Source organism: Colletotrichum orchidophilum (genome assembly GCF_001831195.1).
Source record: "Colletotrichum orchidophilum strain IMI 309357 chromosome Unknown Scaffold_49.1, whole genome shotgun sequence".
NCBI lineage: Eukaryota > Fungi > Ascomycota > Sordariomycetes > Glomerellales > Glomerellaceae > Colletotrichum > Colletotrichum orchidophilum.
In genome coordinates this window covers 31,167-45,843 of record NW_019173005.1, presented here as the reverse complement: position 1 = coordinate 45,843, position 14,677 = coordinate 31,167, and the positions used below count along the sequence as shown (strand labels likewise).

At 52.0% G+C, this 14,677-nt stretch overlaps 4 protein-coding genes across 4 annotated transcripts; 2 read left to right on the top strand and 2 right to left on the bottom strand.

Annotated features, from left to right (window-relative positions):
• Positions 1-7,419: 7,419 nt before the first annotated feature.
• On the top strand, positions 7,420-7,815 carry CORC01_06506 (uncharacterized protein; the record flags this gene model as incomplete). Its single annotated transcript, XM_022618147.1, has 1 exon — positions 7,420-7,815. One exon carries the CDS (start codon positions 7,420-7,422, stop codon positions 7,813-7,815), a length of 396 nt encoding a protein of 131 aa, XP_022475289.1.
• A 3,062-nt stretch (positions 7,816-10,877) lies between these two features.
• Positions 10,878-11,267, bottom strand: CORC01_06505 (uncharacterized protein; the record flags this gene model as incomplete). The annotated part of the gene is made up of 1 exon (XM_022618146.1): positions 10,878-11,267. The coding sequence occupies one exon, from the start codon at positions 11,265-11,267 to the stop codon at positions 10,878-10,880; it is 390 nt and encodes a 129-aa protein (XP_022475288.1).
• Positions 11,268-12,580: 1,313 nt separating this feature from the next.
• On the bottom strand, positions 12,581-13,529 carry CORC01_06504 (LSM domain-containing protein; the record flags this gene model as incomplete). Its single annotated transcript, XM_022618145.1, has 6 exons — positions 12,581-12,711; positions 12,763-12,844; positions 12,900-13,211; positions 13,272-13,343; positions 13,422-13,430; positions 13,506-13,529. 6 exons carry the CDS (start codon positions 13,527-13,529, stop codon positions 12,581-12,583), a joined length of 630 nt encoding a protein of 209 aa, XP_022475287.1.
• A 460-nt stretch (positions 13,530-13,989) lies between these two features.
• On the top strand, positions 13,990-14,631 carry CORC01_06503 (ribosomal L5P family protein; the record flags this gene model as incomplete). Its single annotated transcript, XM_022618144.1, has 3 exons — positions 13,990-14,134; positions 14,193-14,275; positions 14,338-14,631. The coding sequence occupies 3 exons, from the start codon at positions 13,990-13,992 to the stop codon at positions 14,629-14,631; spliced, it is 522 nt and encodes a 173-aa protein (XP_022475286.1).
• Between the last annotated feature and the right edge of the window lie 46 nt (positions 14,632-14,677).

Here is a 14,677-nt window from a genome sequence, read left to right as displayed (position 1 = left end):
GTGTGTTTGTCTGATCTCAAGAGAGTTCGGTAAGCCCTTCACGCTCGGATGCGATTTTGGCAGGAGGGCCACTTTGGTTGACGAAGGTTGATGAACATACCAGTTAAGAGTCGTGGTTATAAGTAGGAGCACCGCGAGGGGCGGGTGTTATGACGAGGAGAGAAGAAACTTCAGAGGTGAATCCTGTTAGAGGGACGTGGTGCGAGGGAGGGAGCGAGGTAGAAAGTAAATGGAAAGAAGAGGCCTCGGCCGCACTGTTGGGAAGTGGCCAAAGTGAGGTCACAGTATGACAGGAAGTTCGGGGGCCACGGAAGGAGGCAGGAACATCCGGGAAGGATCAGTTGAAGCCCGGGAGAAGCCAACAATTGGAGTGGATCGAGTCTCACTGGATCGGCTGAGTGAGTCCAGAATACCCAAAGGTGACGCGAGAGTTGAACCGGTAATAAGGCGAAGGGTAAGACACAAGAATGGACAGGTTCCACCGTTGCGCGACGTCGTTTGAGCGAACTCAAGGGCAATAAGCCGAGGAATGGGCCACACAGAGACCCTGACTAAGATTGACGTGGAGGGATTGGCTGGAGACGGTACTTGTGCGATCAAGATTGTACGACGCTTCGGTGAAACAGGTCGTCAAGGTGAAATGGGCCGTATAATATAAATGGCGGGCAGCTTTTCTTTCTGGGCTTCTGGGTCGTTATCGACCGAGCTCGAACCGGTTCGTTTGGTGGGAATGGGGGGCGTTTTGTAGAATTGTGTTGCCAGAAGGAAAGGGCGAGACACAATGTGGGAATAAGAAAGGTAGTAAAAAAGTGGAAAGAGGTACCGCGGCCTTCGGTATCAGTCGGACGAGGTTGTAGGCAAGGGGTAAGGTAGCTCAGCTTGAAAGTTGAAGCTGGAGCTGATACCGAATGTAAGTTTGAGTGTGGTTGTGAATGAGAAGGTGCCGAGCCGAGGATTGAGTTATCAGGATGCTTATGATCAAAGATGAGAAGTCGACTGGAGATCAGCAAAAGACCAGAGGTGAGGGAGGTACTAAGAGCAAGGGACACGGGGATGGAGAAAGGGTCCGGAAAAGTGAAGGCTTTAAGATATGGTAGTCGAGGCTGGTTGAAACGCGGAGACAGGACGGGCCAAAAGCTGAGGTACTTCGGAGGGTTGAACACCTCTCAAGGCGAGTGTGAGAGGGTGAAAGTGAGGGCGCGCTCGGATGCAGAGGTAGCGTCGGGTCAGAGATTTGGGTCGATGGCCAGATCCAGGTCCATGTCCATGTCGAGCTGCAGTAACGCCGGGGAAGGAAAATGTGGCTGCTGTCTTGTGTAGTCTCTGACTCTGTCAGAGTGTCTCTGATCTGAAGTATCCCGTAGAGACTGGAGACTGTAATGAGGTTCTAGCGGGCGTGGGAGCAGGAGTGGAAATAGTGACTAGTACGAGTGAGTGGGCGAACCGTGGACAAGAGTGCGAGTGTGAGAAACGAGGGAGACAGCGAGGAGACGGGTAGGGAAGAAGCTAAGGTAGACGCTCAATGAAGCTAAAAAGATACGTACCTAGGAGTTCACCTCAAGGCTCAAGCCCGTGCCACAGGCTTAGCCATCCCTGGAAAGGCGCAGACCGGGGGTGAGTCCGCCGGGCGGGAGAGGCAATTGGAAGTGGGATGGTGGGGTGGGGCGCGCTTTCGCGATTGCTGGAGCAAGGGCAGCAGCTCCCAGTGGCCCACTCAGAGTCGACTTTTCTTTTCCTTCCTTCTTTCTCTCCTGCTGTGGATGTGGGTGGACACGGTAGGAAAGAGACAGGGGTGGTCTCTCATGGCCCAGCAGGGATTGTGCAGGGTTCTCAGACGTTGTGACTGGATATGTTTCTTGAAGGGGGGCATTGAGCTCCGACACAATTCGAGGGCAAGAACGACGCGAGGTCGAAGCAAAAGCTGCTCGGAGGGCAAGAGCAAGCAAGCTGCAGCACCGCTAATGACACGGAGAGGCAAGACCGATCGTGAGAAGCATGTCAGGCAGGAGCAAGATAAGGTATTCTTACTTTTACCCATGCTCGAAGTCGAAGAACCAATTGAAAGTCAAAGGGCAATGTTAAAAGGGAAGAAGAGCGCATGAGCCGATGCAATCATGCAAGGGCAGAAGCATCCAGCTCTGCATGGCCCTCTTTCGCTGGTTTCTGCCCCTGCTGGGCCTCTATCCGTACCCGTCAAATGTACAAGGTATCTTTCCCAGCGGATCCTCCTCCCACTGCTACTCGCATTATTAGTAAGATATCCATCCGTACATGTACTTTTACTCGGTTCCTGCGAAAAATGAGGCAGAGTAAGGACATTGGAAGAGGACTAAGAGGGAAAGAGCAACAGTGCACGGAACAAGGGTCCTTCGTTCCTTCCCTCCTGCATCTGCAGGTGATGAACCTTTTTTCCTCGAGGCACCTCTACGTCTCTACCTTACCACAGTACTTACCGCCAAGGTGCCCGAGTGCTGAGGTAAGTATCTTACCACGTGCTTACCTCAGGCAATCGCCATCATTATTGATTGCTCCCGTCATTTTCTCGACATTTCTATCATTTTCGCCCAGACCTACTGGCTCCTTGCCGCGGCACGCTCTATGCCTGTTTCGCTGCCTCTTTGATGACATTGTTTCGTTTCGTTTCTTCTTCCACTGCCGGCCAATATGATCGACTCCTTCACAGTTACCTCACCATCCTTCATCACCCATCTTCATCAACCGTCTTCATCACCCAAACGCAAACAAGATACGCCGAGGATCCCGACGATGCAGGTCCCCCAACCTTTGGCTCTCGAGCCGTCTTCCATGCTAGAGTCTCCGAGGGCCAATGACGCCGCCTCTGCGAGGCTGGATTCGGATCCTCTTCCGTCCCCCGCTAGAGTCTCTCTGTGTAACACAGTGCCCCTGTCAATGTCGAGCATGTTTGCTTGTCATCTGTCAGTGGGGAAGAACGACATCCACCAGTCACTCCTGCCATCTATCAAACCCATCACGGCCAGTCCGTCTTGTCTCTCGTCGCAAACAGCTTCAACGCCACCCACCAGAGGTCGATTCTGACGAGATGCGAGACGCATGACACAAATGATACACGGCAGACTCGATTCAAAAACGAACCTGTATACGGATACCTACGTCGTAGCATGGCACCCCCATACCATCTAGGTATACAAACCATAAGGCCTTGAACAGGCCTTTCCTTGAGCAATTACGCACTCTACTCGCCGTGAAGCAACGCCATGCACGACATCTGGCGTGCCTCTCAAAGAAGACGAGAGTTGACCCCCGGATTTAGGCACCCTTCGGGCAGCTTGACCCAGGCACAAATTGCGCCAATGGGCCTACTTCGACATGATGCCTTGATGATCTGCCTCCTCACCCCGGCTCCATATCACGGAAGCTTGGACTTAACGCCGTCAAATAATGACAGCAGCACCCTGTGCAACCTTTCTCGCTTACATGCAACCGGGCTCGAGCGTCGTCTTCAACGCCGGCTGTCACCTTTTCAACTACCTCGTGCCTGTTGATCTTGCACTTACGACTCGCCTCGTCGTCAGAGCGCACATTCATTGATGGCAGATGATTGGCGCATCCCACGGCCAGAGCAATACGACGAACGATTTTGAGGAATAGAGACGGACCTGGCAGCGGCGCTACTTCTGTTACTTCTAACCCTCTGAGAACATCGCCGAACAGATCGCCGCCGCTAATGCGATCACACAAAGCCTATCAGCATGAGATAAGTGTCCGAAGAGTTCAACGCAGCGACCGTAACCGCAGAGCGCCACATCGAGCCGGTGACCCAGTGGGCACCTGCTCAGACGGCACAAACAGGCCGATCAGGCGAAGCTTTGCAACCGCCCACTCAATGCCCTACTTCTGGGCTTTTCTGTACGGAGTATGATGTATTAAGGTCCAGGATCGAGTCGTTGTTGTCTCCAACATGGTAACGTCAATTCGACCCAGAGAAAATCCACTGTGATGTTACCATGGCTTCGGAAGCAACCCATTTCTGTCAAAGACCCAATACGCAATTTAATTACCCTCCGGACGCTGCTTTTCCCCGACGGGATCTCAAAAATTGGGCGCTCGGCTACGTCTCCATATCAAATCTTCCCTCAGCTCCGCTTCCGAGCCGGGACGTTGTCATAAACCTCCACTGCTGAATGCAGTCTCAAAGTTTCCCCCTAATAGTAGTTAACAGTCCAGCCACCAATTGCTTGGGTTTCGTGACGAGATGAGACTACAGCCACGAAACGTCCCGGCCGCAGGGTCCAGACTTCAGATCCAAGAGCTTGATCGGCTTCAACAAACGTCTCTTTCTCTAGTCAGAGATCCTTGCTCCGAAGAGTCCCTAAATTTCTAATCTGTAGTCGGAATAGGCACAGCCAGCCGCTTTTACCACAGACAATCCTCAGTTTTTGCTTTTAAAGTCCGTTCGACTGAGCTGGAAGCCACCCCGCTCGCAGACCAGCCTGTAGCACCAGTGTTCATGAGCTACGAGCCTATGAAGCCATTTTCATGTCGCGAATGCGTTTCTAGGGAGAACTGCCAAACGCAAGGGGCACGCCAGCTGGACCAGCGTCTTGCGCAAGGGGCATGCTAACAGCAATGGTTAAAAATGACTAGGGCAGGTGTCGCTGAAGCATTTCCTGCAGCTTTATGCTGATGCACTAGCTCGTCTCCAGCAGGGACCTACCTCAGAGCTGCCCTTCGCTTGCGGCTCGACAGCCCGTGCCTATCGCATCCTTGTGTAACACGAATGCCGTGGTGCCCTGCCTTCACGAGACCATACAGAGCTGTCAGATGTTGGGCTGTCGCCTCATTCCCACCAACAAGCCCACTCTCGAGCCTCAAAGGCAGCATGCAATAGAAGTAGGCTAACCATTTTCGAAGTTGTAGTCCTCATCGTCAGCAACAAGATGGGTAGAATTTTGGTCCAACTATCACTCCATCCCGACTTTGGCTTAGAGTCATACTGTGCGATGTTGCGATGGGTTGCCAGCAGCAGCTTTACCATTTCCGGGATTCTCATTCGGTCGCAGGACGGACTCGCAGCAGTATGGAAACATCACGCTGATGACTGAGAGAAGACCTCCGGCCGCACGCATATTTGCAGATGCGAGTCGAGTTCCGCCAAGGTAGCCCTCCCTGAGAGGGGCTATAAGGCTCATCTAATGGACCGTCGTCAGTAAAAAGACACTGGAGTCCATGAGTGCTGGTGATTGGCCACGGTCTCGTCAGCCTATGAACGAGAAGCAGATGCAGTGTCGTCGAGCGAATATGCGCCACAGGCTCGATTGAATGCTTTTCCGACTTTGGGGTGGACTCCATCTCTACCACCTCCCTCGCAAGCAAAATCCATTGACTCAGGCAGCTCTTGAACCTCCAATTGCGCTCCTAGTCAGGCGAAACCTTCACAAGACGTCTTGAAGATGCAGAGCAGGAGTTACAGTGGATCTCCAGAAGGCGTCGGTGTCCTTCTATTTGATAGTTCCTCTCCCGGGACATCGCATTATATCTCGTGGGCTTATGTCCGCCTCACAATAGAAGTGATGGATGGTTTAAGACCGTTGCTGTAGGTCACGCCAGGAATAGTAAGTACGATTTTGAAGAAGAACGTGGGTTTTTTGCTAGGTTTCCCGAAGCGAAAGCCAACGCGGCTGTCCCGTTGTGCATCCGATTGAATACGCTAGAAGTGAGACTTGCATAGTGGGCGTTGCGCGAGGCAGCCAGCATTGGGAAAAAGCAAATCCTTCTAGGTGAGGGCATCGAGTATCATATGGAATGACGCTGGACCCTCATAGCTGCCGGAGAAATGAATACTTGCATCGAGCAAGATCCGTCATAGTCGATGGCCGAATGATTACCACTGCAAGCCTTAATTGGCAAAGCAGAAACTTGCCCAGTTGCTCTATACAATGCCGTGGATGGCTCTTTTTTTTTTTTTTTTTTTTTGGCATTTATGATCATAGTAAGTTTGATGATTTTCAATGTTGATCCAATGATACTCGCGCCGTCCCAAGTATTTACATGTACTTCGGCTGTCGGAGTTATTTTTTTCGGGTTCGGGAGGTCACGAGTTCGAGTCGACGTTTCCTGTCAAATTTAAATCTTGTCGATATCTCTTTTCATCGAAAGAAAAGAAAAAGTAGGCCTCGTCTAAGCAAAAGGAAGCAGACTGGCTTGCGCCAGAACTCGAGCGCGGAGGTCGCTACCCGACAAAACTTGCAGCTCGCCTTCGGTATTACTCCCGTCCCACCGGCCAAAGGGCGCTTGCTCCTAGACCTACGACCAGGTTTGTTCCGAAGCCAGCCCGTTTTTCTTTTCACAATTTGGCCCTCCGCCGTCGATGATTGCACGGCGGCCGCGGATGCATCGACCGAATGTTCCGGCTCTGCGATGCGGCTCGATAACACGGCCAGACTGTCAAATACCTTACGACAAACCACCCATAGACCAAAGGCCTTGATTGCGCTCCGTATTACAAATTGTTCAGCTCATCTGGTCTTCGGGTTGCACAAACACAGACACTACCACGGTTTCGGTTGTCCAAGGTTTTCCGGGTCCTTGCGGGCGGCCGTAACATCTGGTAGTCGTACTGTGTCCAGAACACATTTGCTAGTCCTGTGTAACGTTGAATAAGCGTAGTACCGTAGAAACTCGTCAAACTCGGATTTACGTCAAGCTGTTTTCAGTACCAAAAACAGGCTAATTTCCCCTACTTTCTGAGGTTGACAGCCTGAGAGAAAGGTCGTATTGGTCAAATATTGAAGTAAGACAACGGGAGCACGGGCTAAGGTAGCGTAGACGAGTTCCTGTGGTAGATGTAAGTCTTCCCACTCTGGCGCTAATCTGATCTCCCATCTCTTGTCGAGTTAACCATGGACGGCTAGATTCCCCATCTATTCGCAGATGTCGCCAGCCGTGGCAGGTACATCATCGGACCATCAGACAGCCACACCCTCCCGAGCCAGCCACACATTCTCATCGCTAATCACGACCGAAGTAATATCACCGTTCTCGGCACCTTTTGCCTCTCTGTGACGCGTAGGTGGTAGCGATCTCGGTTCGGTTACACTGACATCGCAATATCGGGCGCGAACCACTCTCGACCCTGAAAGACACGAGCTCTGCTGTAGCCACCCGCACTCGTCGAATACATGTCTGCCAAGCCCCTACTTCAGAGACATCAAACGTGTTTCTCCTAAGCTGACTAGGCAGGAAATCGACTCCTCAGAAAAGCAAGAATACAGCAACGTGTGTGTACCGACCAGCCTTCCTTCGAGTCAGCAAGTCGCCTCTTCGTTGCTGATGACGACAAACGTGTCGGTGGCGGCGGGCCCCCCATCGTAACGCAGAGCTGGCGATGCAAGGGGTGCAGAAGGGCTCTCGCCTACATTGTGCTTTCAACGTGGGACCATGACTGGGGTCCGGGGGTGTTCCGGCCTAGATCCTAATACTTTGGGCGATATTGCTCCAGAATTGAACACCGGCAAGACCGGCTGCCCCGTCGTGCAGCACCCGGGAATGCATGGCGGCGCGGAGCCTACAATTGGTGTCCAGCTGGTTGCAGACGTTTGCAGCGGCAAAAACGCACACACCATCGGTGCAGGGACGCTGCGGCCGATGCGGCCGGGGATGCTGGGCCTCTACTTCCGACTGCGGTCGTCGGCCTGGGCCCTTCGCAGTCGACGCAGCTGCCCTCCACCCGGTCGAGGTCTTGCCGGATTCTATCACTGCCAAGCAGAGGCTCACGGGCGTATGACTCTTGACGCTCGACGGCCGTACCTACAAGTCAAAGATCTTGCCTGTTGAAAGGCAGCATGACCAATGATTAGATTACGGGCGGGAGTCCCCAATCCGGCCTGTGACTATTCGTAATTAGCGCCAAGATCTAGAGATCTAGAACGTCGAGTCCCCAGAGTCGCTACCGAAAGGGGAAAAAAAAGGTCATCTTCGTTGTCGATATCACAGAGGTAGGTACGTAGGTAGACATCTCCAAGCGGATCTCGTATCCATGTTTCTCTCGTGGAACCGAGACGCTGAGCGACTATCACTTGAAAAAGTCATGAACTCGAGAGACACGCGACACAAGATAGAAGAATGTCTTCGTCTCCACGCGATTCCAGCTCCAGATGCACACATCCATACATCGCTTCTTTCTCTTCCACTGGGAAGGGGGCGTGGTGACGATCCAAGCTGAGACAAAAGGAGCCGCCTGAGAGCTCGTGCACTGGAAACCGTTCCAACGGGCGCGTGCTTGAAAAAGAGAGACAATGTAATCTTGCAATACCGGTAAGTTGTGAAGGGGTAGAGAGGAAAAGATGCGGAAATGAAAAGTGACAATGTTCCAAGATTACCCCCCCGGCCCCGGCCCCGGCCTCCCGTTAATGGCGAGTACGCAGGGATGAAAAGTTCGACGAACCGATGATGAAAGGGAGATGGCTGACTACCCGTCGGCGTTTTTGTAGCCACCCTCTTGAAAATACGTCGGTCGCCCGGCTTGGGCCTCAGCCTGAGGTATTCCGTTTTCTTGCTTGACTTTTTTGAGCGTGGGGCCATTTGAAGTCTTCAACTCCGGTCGGCGAGAAAACCCTTTAAAATCAGTGGCTGGAGTAAAAGATATTGTTGATAAGAGCCGAGAGTGAAAAAAAAAATGGGTGAAAAAAAGTCATCTATAGGGAATCAAACAAAATGTTATCGGCGACAGTTCAATATGGCTTCAGAATCTTCGAGTTAGTCTATGACCGCTCCCTCAGACTCCTCGGCCACTTCCCTCGTCCGCTGATGATTCGAGGGGTGAGTTGACTACCCATAAGGGGAAGATGGCTGCCTGCCGACTCAACTTGGAGACCCCCACCACGTTGCACTTTCCGTCCTTGTCACACAGAAGAAAATCGGTTCCCACGTTGCTGTTTGAACTTGTATCGACTATCGAGCGTTTAGTTTGGCAGGGAGAAAGGAGAAAATGTCTCTGAAATCTTTAAGCGATACCAACCATGGATTCACCATCCACCAGTCTAGTCATTTTTTTTTTTCGGTTTCAACCTTCGTTTCATCTTGTACACTATCAACTCAGGGAAGCATTTTGGTTGTCTAGAGACACCGAGGCGAGCGGCTCTCGACGACTAGACCGGCAGTCTCGGTGGCAGGCAATCTGCGTTGACTTTGACTTACACGCGTACGGGAGTGTGACGAGATATCACTGGCGTCGATGCTGCCCACGTGAACGGTATCGGTTTGACATCACAGAAAGCCATGTTCACTTGGAAGCTGCCATCTGCCATGCAAAATAAGATCACGTATGATAAGTGACGACCTTAGACAAGTTTGAACAAGTATCTAGGGCCGATTTCCCGTGGTCCCGGTGACCTCATTCTATCTCCTAGTTCTATCCCATTCTCGCGTTGTCCCTTTGGGCTCACATGGATGAAAAGACAAGTTCGTTGCATGAGAAAATTCCCTAGATGACAAGGATTCGGGAGTGGAAGTCTTGTGGATTTCCTCTCTACACTCCCTTGTGAGGCTTCCCATCGTATATTTTGGCCGTAAATCAGTATAACGCATCTTCATACTCATCATAGCAAGGTAGCACCCAGCACAATGGGGACATCTCAAGGAGTGAATCAGTCTCCTGTGTGCCGTTGCGAATAAGAATTGTGGAAAGCTCGCCGTAGACCTCGACATATACCGTTGAGCTTCGTTTCTTGCATCCCCTCCTGATGTAGTAGAGTAGCACAATAATAAACCAGCCGAACGAGCCGCAGTCTTAGGGATTGAATCGGATGCTAACGCCTTTGGGAAACATGAAACTAGGCCTCCGGAGAACAGGTATGAAAGCTTTGATTGGAATCCATTCGAGACCTCGACAAACTCATTCGGAATCCAGTGACACTACTGAGAGGGTCAAGAAACCATGGCGCAGCCTTCTTGGAGGCCAAGTGTTTCAATATCATGCTTTCATGTGTTCTTGTCGCACTCGATATGGTTCTTCCTCTAATCTTCGTGCTAGCAACGACATGTAAATATGAAGATGTCTTCCCTCCGATATCCCCTCTTCTCCATCTAAGCTACTCAAAGTCTTCTTCTTCGACATATTGACCAGCGCTCGACAAGTCGGATTGGATGCTTGGCTCAAGGTTCTCTGATAGATAGTTCTGGGCCGAGTTGGGGAGACATATGCTGCGGTTGGGGTCCTTGGAGCGGTCAAATTTATCATTGGGTCGCAGGTAGCTAGCTTTTAGTAGTCTCCCTCGTGCCATATGTCGGTCTTGAACTGAGGGTATAGCGACCCATCGTCTTTATCTAATACAGACAAGACGCTTGAGAGGCTGTTGGGTCACCTTGCGATATCACATTGTTAACGGATGCCAAAGTTCTGAAAACATCTGTTATGAGTTCTAGTCAGGTCGAGATGTGACTTGGCTCCATTTCGCAAACGTTGCATGAGTTAAAGTTGTCCACCGTCGTCAGTCAAGTGAAGCTTGTTCCACCAAATCCATAACCGTGCCTCTTGCCATGCTGCCAGATATGATGTCAAAAGCCGTGAAGTATGAGGGCCTTTGATCATGTGACGTTGTCAAGGTCCGATCTGACTTTGGAATAAGGCTTCACACGTTGGGGAAGCCATTCTTCTCATCATAGGGTTTGCAGAGAGGCTTGTGAACCTTCCAGTGGGCCTTCTGACAGTCCTCCAAGGGCGTCAGCTGGATTGACCAAAAACACCGAAGAAATCAAGAACTTACAATGTCTCAGAACCAGGCTGTCTGGCATCGACCACACTTCTTGAGGGGGTTCCCGAGTTCTGCGTGAATCCGTCCGCACTGAAAGCAACTGAATCCCAGGTGTTAGTTGATAGCCACAAATTGAGACTTCGTCTAGTCTTGCCTTGGCTCGTAGAAGTCGCGGGGCGTTCCTGGCTGATAGTTGTCGAGTGCAGCGAGAAACTGAGCTTTTCCGGGGCCTCGGAAACCTAGATCCGCGAATGGCAAGGCAGAGCCGGGTTGGCAAGGTATCTTGGGAACAAGGTCGCGCAGGTGCTGGAAGTGGCTGGCCTTGATCTTGGCTCCAGTACGCATCATCAAAGCGCCGGCCAAGATAATTCGATACTGGCCTTGCTCCTCATACTCCTTGTTTCGAAAATTCTCGAAGAGTTCGTCACCCAAACCGGAGTCTAGCCGTTCTCGGTTGTATAAGACGGCGTCATTTAGCATGCAGGCGTGTTGCTCGGATATGAGGCGCTCGTGTGGATACCGGGGTGGCCACATTTCTGTTTGAGGAAGCATGTTCAGTAGACGAAACGAATCGCTCCTGTCCCCGAAAGCGAATTCGATCTCCACGCCAAGATTATAGTCTTCGTCGCATTCGAAAAGACCTATGAGAACACTAACTAGCAGACGATGAGAGAGCAAACGAGAAGGCCATCATACGGTATCCCCAGCGACTCATAGTGCCGACGTCAGGGTGCTTGCTCAACCAGCAATACGAAGAGGCAAGGAGATCAGGATGGGCGGCCTGTACCAAGAATGCAATAATTTTGGACGGATAAGAGAATAGGCTCGTAAATAGACGTTGATAGGGTGTTAAGCTGCGTGGAGAGGGCTGAGGAAAGAGGCAGGGGAAGCGCAGAAGCGGGAGAGTTGAGCTTGATGAAAGAATGAGTGAATTAGGAGGAACCTGAGTGATGGCTCCTCGCCTTACTTCTTATGTAAAATGCAAGAGCCACCACTCCTCCTTCACCCCTTCCATCGCTGGCGGAGCAGGTGCCTGCGACCAGCATTTGCCTGGGGAAGGAGGCAGCAACTGATCATGTTCCCTGGGCTGTGAAGAACAAACGCTGTTACCGCCTCGACTCTTCGTGATCGACGGCGTTTGTTCTCTACCTTGCCAACAACCTGGAAGCCTGCACTTATTTGATAGTTAACCTTTCACCGAAAGGATGCCCTGAGAGGAAGACATATGTAGCATGCCCATGAGTATGCCGTTCCTCTCGATTTCAATTTCATGCGGTTCCAGAGTTCCATACAATTTTGAATCTGCCGCAGTAAGTTGAGCGTTTGCCCTTTTAAAGATTGTTCCCACCAAGAAGACGTCTCTCTTTGATCATCCTTGCCGGCTAAGCAGTTAGATAGCATCGCCTTAGACCATCAGAGGGGGTCAGAAATAACACGTCAACCAAGCTCATTTTTCAAGTCATCTTGCTACAATCGGCAGACAAGGGAAGATCGGCATGAGAAACCCCCATATGGGCAATTGTCGAGAATAGCAACGAGGTACTACTTTGTGCTGGCTATTGTAATGTCTAATCATATCACAGCAATCGCCGGAAGTGCTCCTCGTCGGAGTGACTAGAAGAATTGTTGAATGAATTCATGCTGCCATTTTCCCGCAAATCCAACAAGTAAAGGTTGGCGAGTTGACCTGTGACCTGTTCAGGGGTAGAGGAGGCTGATTAACAACATGCCTGTTCTGCCCGATGCTTTTTTTCATAATCTTGACATTTATCCCCAAACGCCAATGGTATCCGTGAACCATCCTCCAACTACAAAGCATGCGAGGTATCGATATCTTTATCCGTAGCCTATCTTCGCGGGGGAGGGTTGAAGCCCGGGGTTCCACCAGGAGGGCCGGGGTTGAAACCAGGAGGAGGGAAGGGAGCGTTTTGAGGGAAGCCTGGGGGCGGGAACGCGCCGGGGAACCCCGGGGGAGGAGCTGTAAAGCGTGAGAAGCGCATTCGCAGGTTGCATGGGTTTTTGTACTCACCTCCACGTCCGCCGAAAGGCGGGGCACCGGGGAAGCCAGGGAATCCGGGAGGAGCACCGCCTCCAACACCGGCAGCAGGGCCCTAGGTCAACAGTTAGCATCCATCGCTAATGAGAGAAGATCAAGTGAGTACTGACGGCCAGTGATGGGGGAGCCGGGGCAGCGCCGCGGCCGGCCGGTCGCGCAACACCAGGACCAGCGGTGAGACCGGCCGAAATCCCGCCCGGCGCACTCTTTCCAAGTCGCGCGCTGGGGTCTGCAGGAGGCTCTGATTCGACTGAAAGAGAGACGATATGTGCGCCGCGGACAATCGTCAAGCCCAGGGTCCGCTTCTCCTCCTTCTCAATCGTTTGGCCTGAGCTGGAGCTAGCGCCAGGAGCGGCAGGCTTGTTCTGCCTGATCTTGACGCGTCGGAACTCTTCGGTATCGGCGAGGACGAGGTTCATGTGCTGTAAAGACGGTCAGCATGGTTACAGAGACGCGATTGAGGGCGGGATTGGGTTGCGCACCTTGTCAAATGCAAGCATCTGTCCCGTCATTTGGCGGCCATCGTTCAAGGTAACCCTCATACGGTAGTTGATCTATGAAATCGCGTCAGTCGGTTCTTTGTGCAGTGTTCGATTCCGGTCGTCAGGAGGATTTCGCGGAAGAATACGTACGTAACCAGCCTAGAGTTTAATCACTTCGTGTCAGCCTGGATTGTCAACCTTGAAGCTTTCAGAGGAAGATTAGGAGTTACTCACCATCTTGCCCTGTTTGTTCGACATCTTGGCTGATGTTTTTGAGTAGCTACTTTCGTAGCTTCTCTAGATCTTCAAAAAATTGATGTTATACTTGTTGCAAAGCCTCAGAGACTTAAGCGCGACTTTTGATGCTTGCGGTGGGCAGAGCTTCAGCAGTCAGAGGGTATGGAGACAAATTTCGGGAGGCTGAGGGAACCTTGGAAAGGCTGAGGCCAAACGACCTCCTATGCTTGAAATCGGTACGTAGCCTAATGTGGCTGAGAGGCGCTTGGAAAAGGTGCTGTGGCTGTTCAGTGTGGCTTGCAAGGCAGGCACGTCTCTCCAAAGTGGGTCGTCACCCACCTTGCTTGGAGGGCTCGCAAACCCCCCAAAACACAAAGTCCTTTTTTGCCAATTGGCGGCAACTTTTTTCCCACTTCGACAATCCAGCGACAATCGACACCTAACGCCCAACCAGCCGTACCACCGCAGTACCACCGCCAAAATGTCGTCCGAGAAGGCCCAGAACCCCATGCGCGAGCTTCACATCCAGAAGCTCGTCCTCAACATCTCTGTCGGCGAGTCTGGTGACAGACTGACCCGTGCCGCCAAGGTTTTGGAGCAGCTTTCCGGTCAAACCCCCGTCTACAGTACGGCATCACCAAAAAGTCACTCGACAAGTTACGATTTACTAACAGCACCCGACAGGCAAGGCCCGCTACACCGTTCGTACCTTCGGTATCCGCCGTAACGAAAAGATTGCTGTCCACGTCACCGTCCGCGGCCCCAAGGTACGACAATTATGGCGAAATTTGAAGCAGCTTGAGAAGGATGGTGGACTGACTTGATACAGGCTGAGGAGATTCTCGAGCGTGGCCTCAAGGTCAAGGAGTACGAACTCCGCAAGCGCAACTTCTCCGAGACCGGCAACTTTGGCTTCGGTATCTCTGAGCACATTGATCTCGGTATCAAGTACGACCCCTCCATCGGTATCTACGGCATGGACTTCTACGTCTGCATGACCCGCAAGGGCGAGCGTGTCGGCACCCGCCGCCGCTGCAAGGGCCGCATCGGCTCTGGCCACCGCATCAAGCGCGACGAGACCGTCAAGTGGTTCAAGTCTCGCTTCGACGGCATTGTCCGATAAATGCTCCAATTCTGCGACGAACGAAAAAAGATTATGGGACGGCTTG